At 42.0% G+C, this 13,602-nt stretch overlaps 1 protein-coding gene and 1 long non-coding RNA gene across 2 annotated transcripts in view; one reads left to right on the top strand and one right to left on the bottom strand.

The window, feature by feature from the left end:
• Positions 1–7,413, bottom strand: part of kpnb3 (karyopherin (importin) beta 3) — a 51,642-nt gene extending 44,229 nt beyond the window's left edge. Inside the window, 2 exon segments of the mRNA XM_052026298.1 lie at positions 214–294; positions 7,313–7,413. Coding sequence (XP_051882258.1) covers positions 214–294; positions 7,313–7,390 — 159 coding nt within the window. The 5' untranslated portion in view covers positions 7,391–7,413.
• Positions 7,414–7,550: 137 nt separating this feature from the next.
• On the top strand, positions 7,551–8,497 carry LOC127575981 (uncharacterized). The gene is made up of 2 exons (XR_007957153.1): positions 7,551–7,620; positions 8,052–8,497. It is a non-coding gene; the product is annotated as an uncharacterized LOC127575981 (long non-coding RNA).
• Positions 8,498–13,602: the final 5,105 nt, after the last annotated feature.

The raw sequence follows: 13,602 nt of genomic DNA, 5'->3' as shown, positions 1-13,602 counted from the left end.
ATTCCAAGGAAAACAAGCCCAGCCTATAGCATGAACAGACATTTGGTCATAATGAACTGCAGGTTACGATATCCTCATTCATTTGGTTTCTGGATCAGCGCAATGAAAAACAACAGACAAGTTTTGAACCACCCATCCTACACTAAAGTTAACCCTAATCTTCTTACTATTCAGGCAACAAACTGAAGGGAAAGTAAAGATTTTGATAATTACCTCCTCTGCAGCAGCTGAATTCCTGAGTGCTTGCAGAAGGAATGTCACCTTCGATTGTCCAGGGATATTCTCATAAGTTTCCTGAATAACAGAAAGGATTAAAAATCTAAAATTCTCATTCTGTATACGCCAAATTTAGTTTCAAACACTACAGGATTAAACAATTTTCTCATTAATTGTTCCAAAATTCTGTGTAATTCACAAAACACCATTGTGGAAGGTGAATTAAGTTTCCACTTATTACTAAAATATACAGCGAAACTCAGCGAAAAATTTCATATAGTTCAGCTCAAGATAGATTAAATAGTACAATCACTAATGTCAGATTGTCCATTTAAAAGTGTGCTTCTCAAAAAGATGCGGAGAATTGAAACAATTAAAACATTCTTGCTTAATACAATAAAACCAGAAACACTTCAGGTGATTCATATATCACTTCGGTCACTGGACAAGAACTATTTTCAGCCCGAAAGCTCAAAATTTTAATTTTAAATAACTAGTTTTGGAAGTTGAGAACAAGGACCTTCGATGAGCATGACACGTTAACAAGATACTCTGTCGCAAATGCTAGTGCACCCACTTCATCATTATCAATGGACTGATTTAGGCAAGCATCATAATTGCTCCCCAAATCTGAAAGAGCAATCTGTTAACTGTTCATCTGCCTAAATAACTGGACCAGTGAATGTCTCTGCCAACAGGCGCAACCAATGGGCAAACTAGAACAATTTTTCCACTATGCTGCTTAAGGAACTGTTCACTGTTACAATGATTTAAACTGTCAAAGTTCAACACCATGAGCAAATACAGAAGAGGGAACAAAAAGTCCAGAAATTAGTCCAGTTCCCAATGCCAGCAATTCCACCAATCATTAGGCTCACAATCAAGTGTTTCAGCATCATCATCATCATCCTTGTTGCATCTGCTTTAATTAGGTAGTTATAATCCTATCAAAAGATTGATGCCTATAAAACAAGTAAGACAAGCTGTGCAAGATTGTTATTTAACTGGCTGAATACAACTTTCCAACTCCATCATTGATCCATCAGATAAAATGTCTGGATTGGTGCAAAAGCCTCCATGAAGCATTTGTTTTAAATACTTATCTTGCTTTATAATATGTGAATGGTTATTGAATCAGAGAACAGAAATTTAACATGTGAATGTACTTTGAGGATCCAAAAAAATAAAAAAAACCTTGAGCAAATTAGGGTCTGCCAGAAAGGGGCAACTATAATTCACTGGGAAATAAGCATGTTGCTCCTAACCAGTAGCTCAATGCATTTGGTCCAAAGTGTCAACTATGCTAAGCTCTGAGAAGACAATCCTCCTACCCACCCAGGTTAATGGATATTATCCAAATACAGGTGGGTTTACACACGCTTACAACCACGTAAAGTGCAAATGCTTAATGAAGCCTTTACTTCATGGCAGCTGGCATATAAAAGGCTGCAAGTTTTATTAGTTACGTGAAACTCTGAGGAAACCTCCTCAAGAGTACTGCATTTGGATACTGCATCTCTGGAATACCCATTGGCCTTGAAGGATTCTGGAATTCTAAAAAAGGGTTGAGTTATGACAAGGGGTTTGCATGGAGTAGGTTTGTATTCCTCAAAATATAAAAGATTAAAAAGTGATCTAATTGAAAGTGGCTAAGGTGATTAAAGAATTTGATAGAGAGACTGCCTCTGGTAGGAGAGTCCAGAACATTGGCCAAACACTATAAATATCAGTTGAGGACAGGTTCACATGCTGATGCTGGCCACTTGAGGGATGACAGTATCTACGAAACCCAATCCCAGCAGTTTTCACATAGGGGCAAGAATAAAACAACTGGGCAGGGAGAAAATAATAGTTCAAGTTGAAGCATTAACAGATATGGTCAAAACACTGTTCTTTCTAATGGAAGTGCATAGAGTCAGAGAAAGGTACAACACAGAAAAATGCCCTTCAGCCCACACATTTACACCAATCCTGTTTTATTCTCCGCACATCCCCATCAGATTCTACCACTCATGTACATACCAGGGGCAATTTACAGCAGCCAATTAAACTACCAACCTGCACGTCTTTGCAACATGCAAGGGAACTGGAACATGCAGAAGAAGCCCATATGGTCACAAGGAGAATGTGCAAACTCCACATAGACAGCACCTGAGGTCAGGATTGCACCTGAGGTCAGGATTGAACCTGGGCCTCCCGCACTAAAAGATAGCTGCACCAATGTGCCACCCAAAATTACTTAAAAATAATGCAGTTATATTATAACAGCATCCATTATCAAGGATTAACTATCCTTATGCTTTAGGTTGCCAATGACACCATGCTTCTTTTCACAGACCACCACATTGTCCAGGGATCACTGCTGTTAACTCTGGAACATAACCCTTAATAAGAAATTTCTAAACAGAAGTACAAAAAATCTTTTCTGCCAGGATTAAAAAATTCAGATTTCATTAGCTCATCTACTTTGAGATATTATAATCAATTGTCTTTTAAGAATGAATGTGCTGATTATCAGAAGTGTTACAACTGATAAAAGACTGGCTTTGATGACAATTCAACACTCAGCAGCAGTTCAGCCTGACTAGACACATGAAGCTGACTGAATCCATAATGGAATCCCCACCAGGCTTAAGAATAGAAACTCGCACATTTTTAAGAATGAATGCACAAACTGAATCACAAAGGGCTCTCGCACATAATACAAAAGCCTGCTTGGAACCAAGCCCTGTGCTCTGTGTGGAATGAGGCCCATACCATAATGCAGGCCACCAATCCAATGCCACACTAATGGAATGCTCCATTGTTGGAGACATCTTTCCAATGAAACATTATACTGATACTTCATTTATTTCTTTTCAGTGGGCTTTAAAAGATACCATTATAAAATGTCCCAGTTAAAACTTTGCCCCTCAACTTATTTCATCAGCAGAACTATTAAACTGAAAATTTGCCTAAATAGCAGGCATGCATTTAAGTAGTACAAAGTGATTTGAAATATTTTGACATGAAAGGTAGTGCATGCACAAATATCATTGCCTTCCTGTTAAAACATGCCATTTATATTCATTGCCAAAACCAGCACTCATTGTCTTCTCAACCTTTTGCCCAGTGAAGAGCCATCTTCTGGAACAGCTACAGTCGACACGAAGAAGACATTTGCACTGCGTTGTTAGGTACCGAGTTCTAATCATTCCTACATGAACTTCAAGTGTGACTTCAAAGTGACAGCAACCCATGCACCTGCTGCACATTCTTGAAGGCAGTGGAAATCTAAGATTTGGTAGGTGACAACTAAGCAGCCTCATTCATTGGATTATACAGCACAGTAGAGATTGAGCAAGTTGGGTAATGGATGGGATGCTGATGAAACAATGCTTTGACCTGGATGCTGTTGAACTTGTAGCTGCATTCATCCAGTGGAAAATATTCCATGCTCAGTACAAGGAATAGGATACATTTATATATTGCTTTCAATACAGTGGAATATCACAAGGAACTTAACAGAAAAAAATTGATAGCACATCATTGGAGGAGATTTTAGGCAGATTGCCAAAAGCTTTGCTAGAGGTGGATCTTGAGGGCCATGAATGGGGAAATAAAAATAAGGTGGTTTGGGAAGGGAAATCAGTCCACACCTGAAGATCTCAACAGAAAAAGATGGACACTGGTGGAACATTTAAAACAGAGGCACTCAAGATGGTTGAATTAAAGGAGCACAGTGATCTCAGAGAGCTATATGGCTAAAGAAAATTATAGAAAAGGGGGTGAAATATGGAAGGTTTTGAAAACAGGTTGGAAATTTTAAAAATAGAGACATAGTTTAATCAGCAACATATATGGCAATGAGCAGAGGTAATGGATGAATGGAGCGTGGTGCTAGTTAGGATATGGTTTTAAATGTATTCAAGCTTACTAAGACTAGAGTGATTATCACCAGCCAGTGGTGTGTTGAATTATCACATCTAATAGCATCAAAAGAATTGCTGTGCTCAAGGTCCTGGCGTGGGACTAGCAAACACAGCTTTTGCCTCAGATGAGAGTACTATCTATTGATAATTGGAAGACCTATACCAATAGCTATGCTATTTATATGGCCTGTCATACTGAATATTTAGTTTATTGTAACCTTAGTACATTGATAACGGGAGATATGTTAATAACATTTTGTATCGGGGAGGTGGCTAAACTGTCTCTCCGGAACCAGATGAGATGTATTCAATCTGCTCCCCTGCTGAACATAGTTCCCTACCAAAAGATTTCACAGAATTACATGGCATTGGAAACTTATTCTGGACCACATAAAGGAGATATTACAACTGCTGAAATAAACCTTTTCTTACCATTAATTACCAGCTTAACACTTTTGAAAAATTATTCCACACATTAGCCTAATACCACATCTGCCTCCTCTGGAGGATCAAAGCACTAGTACTTTATCTTAAAATCAAATAGTGGCACTTACCACTGAAACAAATTACATCAAGGGAGACACAGTTTAGGTTAAAAGTTTAAGCTCCACCTCTAGTAAAATAGACTATCTTCACAATTTACACCATCTGAAGCATAGTTTCATTTCTGCATTCTTAAATAGTTTTCATAAAGGATACTAGTTCTGATGAAGGTCACTGAATTGAGTTTTTCTCCCTCCACAGATGTTGCCCAACATGAAAACTTCCATTTTCTGTTCTTATTACATTCACACAGCATTTTACACAACCTGACAATGCTCCACCGTCAATAAAGTCAACTCACTGTCATAATGTAAAAGAAAAGCAATCGATGTACACAGCAAGATTCCACAAGCAGCAAGGTGAAAGTAACAGAACAAGGTCACAAGAAAATATCCTCTACAGTATAAATATTGGCCAGAACACCCATGAAATATCTTTTCTATTCTTTAAAATAGTTCCATGGAATCCTTCTGACAGAATGGTCTTGATCCAATATCTTAAAGGTGCCACCTCCCATGATGCAGAACTCTGTCGATACTGCGTGCTCAAGTCGGAAGTCAGATTTGACCAACTCAGAAGGAGCAGTGCAAAATAATTCCTATTTGTCTACCCAATCTGAATTCTTATATCAATGCTAATTAGGGATTAAATGATACATCGAGAGAGTGCTGTATGTCCTTGTCAAGTGGACTGAATTCAGAAAAATCAGACTCACGGTTCAAACTACTTCCTATTTAGAATCACATCATGCTTCCTAATCAATTTTTTCACACCACTTCCTGAAGACATCAGCAGATTGCTGTATGATTTGATAGATATCATTTGCCCTTCCTCTAGCTCAATCATTTCACAATTTCCACTGTGCACACTTCATTCGTACCCACAGAGCTTTGTAGAAGCTTGTCATATTGCTCCAGACCCCTTCTTTTCCATATGGTTGATCCTGCACTTCAGATCACTTTCAACCCAGGCCTCTCATTTTACTCGAGTGTCAATACATGCAACTGAGCAACACAGCCCTCTGCAGCAAAGAATGCCAAAGATACTGAATGATGAAATTTCCCCTGAACTCAGTCCTAAATGGCCTACTCATTTCTGAGACTGAGAAACCAGAAGGTCCTCAAAACTGTCAATTGCCAAGTCCTTTTGCAATCCATGTTTCATGGATTCTAAGTCCAAGTTCAACCCTTCCTTCACTACAAATCCAGAAATACATTTGCTTTTTTTTTCAAAAAGCTCTCAAGTTCACCACCAGACCTTAAAATGACAGAAATTTCAAGCAGCAACACACAAAGGAGCTGGAGGAATTCAGCGGGTCAGGCAGTATCTGTGGAGGGAAATGGACAGTCAACGTTTCGGGTCAACACCCTTCACCTGGACTGGAAATTTCAACCACATCTGTTCTTCAAAACACTACCACCCTCTTTTCACAAGAAAGTATTTAATAAACACAACATGTAATATATCCATAAACATGCTAGGAGTTAAATCCAACAAATTCAATTTAAATTAGACAATGACCACAGAAACTTTAATAACCAATTGATAAATCTAGCATTCATGAGTGATGGATTTCTGTCCTAAAACACATGCCTTCAGGAAACAATGTAAAGAAAAACAATCAACACCTCCCACATAACTTGTAATTATACATAATGGAGCCCTATGTTTCGCCTAAAAAAAACATAAGATGAAACCAGAACAACAGGTTTACACAGTGAGGCACTTGTACTAGAGGACAAAACTAATAATTAAAAATAAATGCCACTGTTTAAAATTCCTGATTTAACCAGTAACCAACTCTACCTGGGCCAGGTATCCCATTCAGCAGCCAATAATGATTCAGCCCATCGTGCCTGCACCAGCACTTTGCAAAGCTGTCCCATCCCCCAACTTCTTGCCCCAGAGCCCCTTATTTCCTCACCCCCCCCCCCCGAATTCCCCTTTCAAAGTCACTGGAACACGATTCAAACTGGTCATTTAATGGATTCATGCAACTGTAATTAAAATGCAAACGTTAAATCATTTTACACGTTTATGAAACACAGGCTTGCAAAAATTATCTTTGAAGAATAGGGTAGGGCTGAAATTGTCATTTTAGAGACGGGTGGCAAATTAAACCGGTGGGTGGGTGAGTCAGTGGGGGTGGGGGGGGGGGGAGAACAGGACTAATTTCTACTGCGCGCTTGAACTTTCATCAGTTCCCACCCTCCGTGCAGACAGCCCATTGCAAATCCCCGCATCCATTAGAGACAAAAAAAAAATCCCCCCCCCCCCACCCCGTCTGCAAATGATGTTAAACCTGTCAGGGAAAGGAGTTTCTCAGCAAAAAGGAAAAATAAAACCCCCTCCTCATCCGGCAGAAGGTGAAGCAACCTCAACACCCCGGGCACCGGTTACATGAACCCCCCCCCCAAGGCACCACATGCAGCAGGAGCTCCGGGCCAGGCCCACGTGGGGAGGCCGAGGCCGGGGCCTCTCCCTCGCCACTGGGGAGGAGGACCCGGCACCTCCCGAGGCCACAGGTAGGCCCCACTGGAGGCCCTGAGCCGCCCCCCCCCACCCACCCCGCTTCCCCGGGGCACAGCTCCCCTACCCCCCACCTCACGCCCGGGGGCCACGCCGCCCGGGGCCGGACTCACCTCGGCCTGTTTCCTGACGGCGTTGTCAGGGCTGAGGAGGTTGCCGAGCAAGAGATAGAACTGCTGCTGCTCCGCCATTGAGCCGAGTGAGAGAGGGCGGGCGGGAGGGAGGGAGGCCGGGCTGACCTCTGACCCCACCCCCCCCCTCCCGGCCCAGCCCGCCCGACTCCTCCCGCCAATCGGCAGCGCCCCGGCTGACGCCGACGTCATCACGCGCCCCGGCTGACGCCGATGTCATCACGCACGGCGGCGGCGGGAGCAGCCCCTTGACGGACGACGAGGCGGCCGCCGCCGCCGCCAACGCCTGAGTGAGTGTTTTTTTCCCTCCCGCGGTCGAGCGCGAACCCCCGGCCGAGGGCGGCGGGGAGGGAGGGACGGACGGGCGGCGGGGAGGGAACGCGCGGTGAGCGAGGCCGCTGCCGTCACCATGGAGACGGACTTTCTTGGCTGAAGAGGAGGAGGGGAAGGCGTTCGTGAGGGCGGCGCATGCGCGCTGGCGAGCCCGGGGTAGGGGGGGGGAGGGCGAGGTGGATGAATGGGGGGTGACGTAAGGCGCGACGCCGCGGTTCCGCCTCTGATTGGCTGCAACGCAGCGCGCCAGAAATGACATTGCGCCCATTCAAAAAAAAAGGACAATGTATCGCCGGTGCGGTGTCATCGCAGCAACAGGAGCTTCCCCGGTGTGAAAGAGCGCGGGAAATGCGTCTCTGCGGATATATGACGTCCCTGCCATCTGCAGGCGTTTCATGGGATGTCTTCCAGCCTGGTGACTCATATCCTTCCTGCGTGAGAAAGTTCCTCTGTCCCGGGCAGCTGCGGATCAGAGCACTCCCTAACACAAGAGATGCTGGGATCTGGAGCAACACGCGCAAAGTGCTGGAGGGACTGAGCAGGTCGGGCAGCATCGATGGAGCGAAATAAAGAGTCGACGTTTCGAGTCCAGACCCGTCATGGCGCCGTGGCGACACGTTGCAAGCTGCTCTCTACAGATCTACTCATTACCCTTACTATAATCGTTCTACACTTTTAAATTTAAACTCTATGTCACTAACTATACATCAATGCACTCTGTACTAACTCAATGTAACTGCACTGTGTAATGAATTGACCTGTACGATCAGTTTGCAAGACAAGCTTTTTACTGTACCTCGGTACAAGTGACAATAATAAACCAATACCAATTGAGACACTTCATATAATCCTGTTTTGAGGGCAGGGATTGATAGGTTCTTGATTGGTAAGGAGATTAAGCGTTATGGGGAGAAGGCAGGAGAATGGGGTTGAAAATAAAAATCAGCCATGATTGAATGGCGGAGGAGACTTGATGGGCCAAATGGCCTAATTCTGCTCCTATATCTTATTGCATTATGGCCTGCCTGAAACTTGTTGGTCTTCCAGCATAAGGAGATGTCTGCAAGCGAATGCCATTGACAGGCACATTCCTGGCTGAGGGATGCATGGAAGCTCAGTGCAGCTATTGTAGCTCTGCAGGGAGGGACCACAGTCTGGGGACCTACTGCCACTGGACACTGAGGAGCTAGGTCCTGTGTAACAGCCTCTCAAACACTCCATGGGTATATTGTTTAAAGAGGAAACACGAGAGATTTTGGTGCTTTGTCAGAGTATGCATTAGTTTAATGGCACCATGAATGTATTAATTTTATATCATAATTGATATAATGGAGAAGGAGAAACAGAGGCCCCAATTTTGTCACAAACCAGCAACAAAAGAAACACACTGAGCATGATTCAGTGTTAAAAACTATTTTATTAATCACTACTTATGATAATACGTAAAATAAAAGTAAAAATGTTAGTATGTTAGAATTCAAGAATGTTAAACCTCGAACGTTAACCCCAAAACTAAACTCTTCGTGTGTGTGTGTGTGTGACAAAGTCCAAAACTCCCAGTTCCTGAATGGTTCTTAAAGTTCAGTTCCGCAAGCCATAAGGTGAAACATGGGCAAGGGCTTCTTCAACAACCACCGTTGTCTGAAGATAAGATGTAGATGTAGAAAAACATAGAGAGAGTACATACGAAATCCAAATGTTCCACGATGGAACCCAAACGACACTTCAGTGTTTACTCGGTAGTGACTTCCTCACCCCGAAAAGCATCCGAACCGTGGTCGTCTACATACAAATACCTGTTTCCTTCTACAGGTCAGCAACAAAGTGAACTCCACCGGATTACTTCCAACTTCCATACATGGATTTCAGTGGCAAACACAGTTATTGTTTCTCATCCATCGATAGAGAAAACAAGCAGGCTGGTGTCTCTCTCCCTTCTCTCTCTCTCCTTCTTCTTCTTCTTCTTCTTCAACGTCATTACGTCCTTTATCTTCTATTGACGTAAGCACGCCCCACACACACATACACACACACTCTCTATCTTAAAGGGACTTTCACTGAGTCCGTAACACCTCCCACCTAAAAAAAAAATTTTCCCAGGAAAATTTTAACCGCGCATACAGTTAGTAATGTTAATAATTATCATGTTACACAACTACAGACTATCAGATTAGTACAGATACATGTTTCCCATTTAACATCGGGAAAGACAATGAGCAATCACATTATCTTTGCCTTTAATGTGAGTTATCATGAGATCAAACTCTTGCAAAATTAAACTCCAGTTTAACAGCCTTCTGTTCTTGTTTTTGACTCGGCTCAGAAACACCAATGGGTTATGATCTGTATACACAGTCAATGGTTTCTGAGCGGTGCAAACATATACACTGAAATGTTGCAAGGCTAAAACAAGCGACAGTAATTCTTTCTCTATGGTGGAATAATTCTTTTGATGCTCATTAAATTTCTTTGAAAAGTAAGCTACAGGATGGTCAATATCATCAAGGTCACCCTTCTGCAACAACACAGCTCCTGCAGCTTCATCACTGGCATCTACTGCTAATGAAATGGCTTTTCAAAGTCAGGTGTTCTGAGCACAGGATGGTAGCATAAAATGGCTTTCAGCTTCTCAAATGCTTCTTGACAAGAATCTGTCCAAACAAACTTTACTCCCTTCTTCAGAAGATTAGTTAGGGGAAGAGCAATATCAGCAAAACTTTTACAAAATTTTCGATAATATCCAACCATTCCCAAAAATCTTCTAACAGTCCTCGTACCTGTGGGAATAGGGAACTCAGATATTGCTTGAACTTTTGCCTGAACAGGAGCTTGCTTGCCTTGACCTACAACATAACCAAGATACGTCACAGTGGCATGGCCAAATTCACTTTTAGCCAAGTTAACTGTAAGGTTAGCCTTGGAAAGTCTTTCAAACAACCTTTCTAACGCAGAGATGTGATCTTCCCAAGTATCATTCCCAGTCACTAAGTCGTCAATGTAGGCATCTGTATGTTTTAACCCATGAATCACTGAATTAATCATTCTTTGAAATGTTGCCGGAGCATTTTTCATTCCAAATGGCAAAAACATTGTATTCATACAATCCAGAAGGGGTTACAAAGGCTGAAATCTCCCTTCCTCTATCTGTTAATGGAACACACCAGTACCCTTTTAATAAGTCAATCTTTGTAAGAAATTTTGCCTTTCCCACTCTGTCTATGCAATCATCCACTCTAGGAATAGGGTAAGCATCTGACTTTGTTACAGCATTCACTTTCCTGTAATCTGTGCAAATCTAACAGTTCCATCAGGTTTAGGTACAATAACACAGGGCGAACTCCAATTTGAAGTAGAATGTCTAATAATATCATTTTCCAACATGTATTTTATCTCCTGATCAACAAGTTTACTTTTTTCCACATTCATTCGATATGGGTGTTGTTTGATTGGTTTTGCATCCCCAACATCAACATCATGGGTAATTATCGATGTTCCAGTTTGGAACATCTGGGAACAGATTTTTAAATTTTAAATTAATTCTCTCATCTGTTGTTTTTGTGAAACTTGTAAATGGTCCAACTTCGTTTCAAGGTTCTCCAGGATATTTTGGTTTTTTAGTTTCGATGGAACAATATTTGGTCTAAATTGGCCTTCCTCAACATCAACATCAGGCATTCTAGAAACAACCTTTACATCATCCACCAAGGCCACAACTGAATCCCTCTCATAATAAGGTTTTAGCATGTTTACATGACAGAGTTGTGTTTTCTTGCGTCTATCTGGTGTTTTGATTATATATGTTAGATCAGTCACTCGAGATTCAATAATATAGGGTCCAGAAAAACGAGATTGCAAGGGATTATTTTGGCTAGGGAAAAATACCAACACCTTTTGCCCCACTGCGAATGTCCTAGGCCGAGCACGTCTATCAAAATATGTCTTCATTCTTATCTGGCTTGTTTTCAGATTCTCTCTCGCTAGCTGGCAGACCTCTCTCCAACCGAGTTTAAATTTTTGGACATAGTCCAACAGACTCAAGTGAACTTCCTCATTAACCATTGCCTCTCTTAACAACTCCAAAGGTCCTCTCACCCTATGTCCAAACACAAGCTCAAACGGACTAAATTCCTATTGACTTCTGGATCGATTCTCTAACGGCAAACAAAGTAAATGGATACCTTCGTCCCAATCCTTGGTGTTTTTCAAAGCAATAAGTCTTCAGCATATTTTTGAGAGTAGAATGAAATCTCTCCAGAGCTCCTTGAGATTCTGGGTGATATGCAGATGATACAATCTGCTTTGCTCCCAGCTCATAGACTATTTGTTGAAAAATTTTTGACATAAATTACTACCTTGATCAGATTGGATTTCTTTTGGCAAACCAAACAAGGTAAAAAATTTTACAAGAGCCTTTGACACCGTCTTGGCCTTAATATTTCTAAGGGGTATTGCCTCTGGAAATCTAGAAGTGGCACACATGATGGTTAACAAATACTGATTTCCAGTCTTAGACTTTGGTAAGGGGCCAACACAGTCCACAATCACCTTCGAAAAGGGTTCACCAAAAGCAGGAATTGGTTTCAAAGGAGCCACAGGGGGTTTTTGATTTGGTTTACCTACCATTCTGACATGTGTGGCAGGTTCGACAAAACATCACCACATCTTTTCTCAAACCAGGCCAATAGAATTGTTTCAAGATCTTCCCTACAGTTTTATTCACACCAAAATGACCACCCAAAGGCATACTATGGGCCAGGTTTAAAATCTCATCCCTATAAACTTTTGGAACAACAACCTGATGAATAACTTCCCATTCCTCAGTAACAGGAACATGAGGAGGTCTCCATTTCCTCATTAACACTCCATTTTTGACATAGTATCCAGTTGGCACTTTTTCAATCTCCTCACATGAGAGAGCTTTTCTTTTCAATTCTGTCAACTCAGGGTCCTTTGTCTGTTCCACCATAAAATCCTTCCTCGACAAAGACAAATCTTTAAATTCAGGCTCACTTTAAGGATGTTGATCCTCCAGTGAAGACAGAAAAGTCTCAGATAAGGCATCAAAATTTTCTTCCTGTTTAGGACTGTCACAAGGAACTACATCAGACTGCACCGGACTGTCTGTCTTGGCTAATTCTTTAGCTCTAGCTCGAGTCACCGCACATGATGGGTAAACATCTGAATCATCCTCAGACTCATCAATCCTTGGTTTGGTTGTTAACCGTACCACAGGATCACTTTCTCCATTGCAAGGTCATTTCCCAATAACAAAGAAACCCCTTCCACTGGCAAACTAGGTCTTATCCCTATCTCGACTGGTCCTTCTACGAACTTTGACTTTTAAAATCACCCTGTGAAAAGGGACAGACATGGTCTCACCTGTAACGCCTCGTACTAGATTTACTTCACCAGTGGTCACTTTCTTCACCAAATTTAAAACACTGTCCAGCAAGAGAGATTGACTAGCCCCAGTATCTCTAAGAATTTTCACTGGCACCTGGGGTGACTCATCATTCAGTGAAACAAAACCCTCTGATACATACGAACGGAATTCCTTTCTCACCTCCTCCAACTTTTCCGCTTTTCCCTCTTGCAAGGACTGATCTTTAACAGCATCTTCTAAACCTTTTTGATTTTTAATCTGCCTGAAAGCAAGCATTGGGCCCAGCTTCCTTCTTTTTCTTCAAAAGGGCACAATATAGATATCACGTGGCCAGGTTTCCTACAGTAATAACAAGTACGCTCAACAGGTTTCTCCAGCCCTGGCTTCTTTTCATCTTTTCCTTTTTGATTACCTCCCAATTTAATCTCTGGTTTACCTGGATTGTCTTTGTAACTCTTTTGAAAGGTTTTAGGTTGTCCCCCATTTGGATTTATGGGTTAAAGCATAATCATCTGCCAACCTAGCAGTTTCTTGTAAAGTTTCCACTGCCTTTTCA

Source organism: Pristis pectinata, chromosome 11, assembly GCF_009764475.1.
Source record: "Pristis pectinata isolate sPriPec2 chromosome 11, sPriPec2.1.pri, whole genome shotgun sequence".
In the NCBI taxonomy this organism is placed as follows: domain Eukaryota; kingdom Metazoa; phylum Chordata; class Chondrichthyes; order Rhinopristiformes; family Pristidae; genus Pristis; species Pristis pectinata.
Note: the sequence above shows the minus strand (reverse complement) of the source record. Positions and strands in the feature narration are given on the sequence as shown.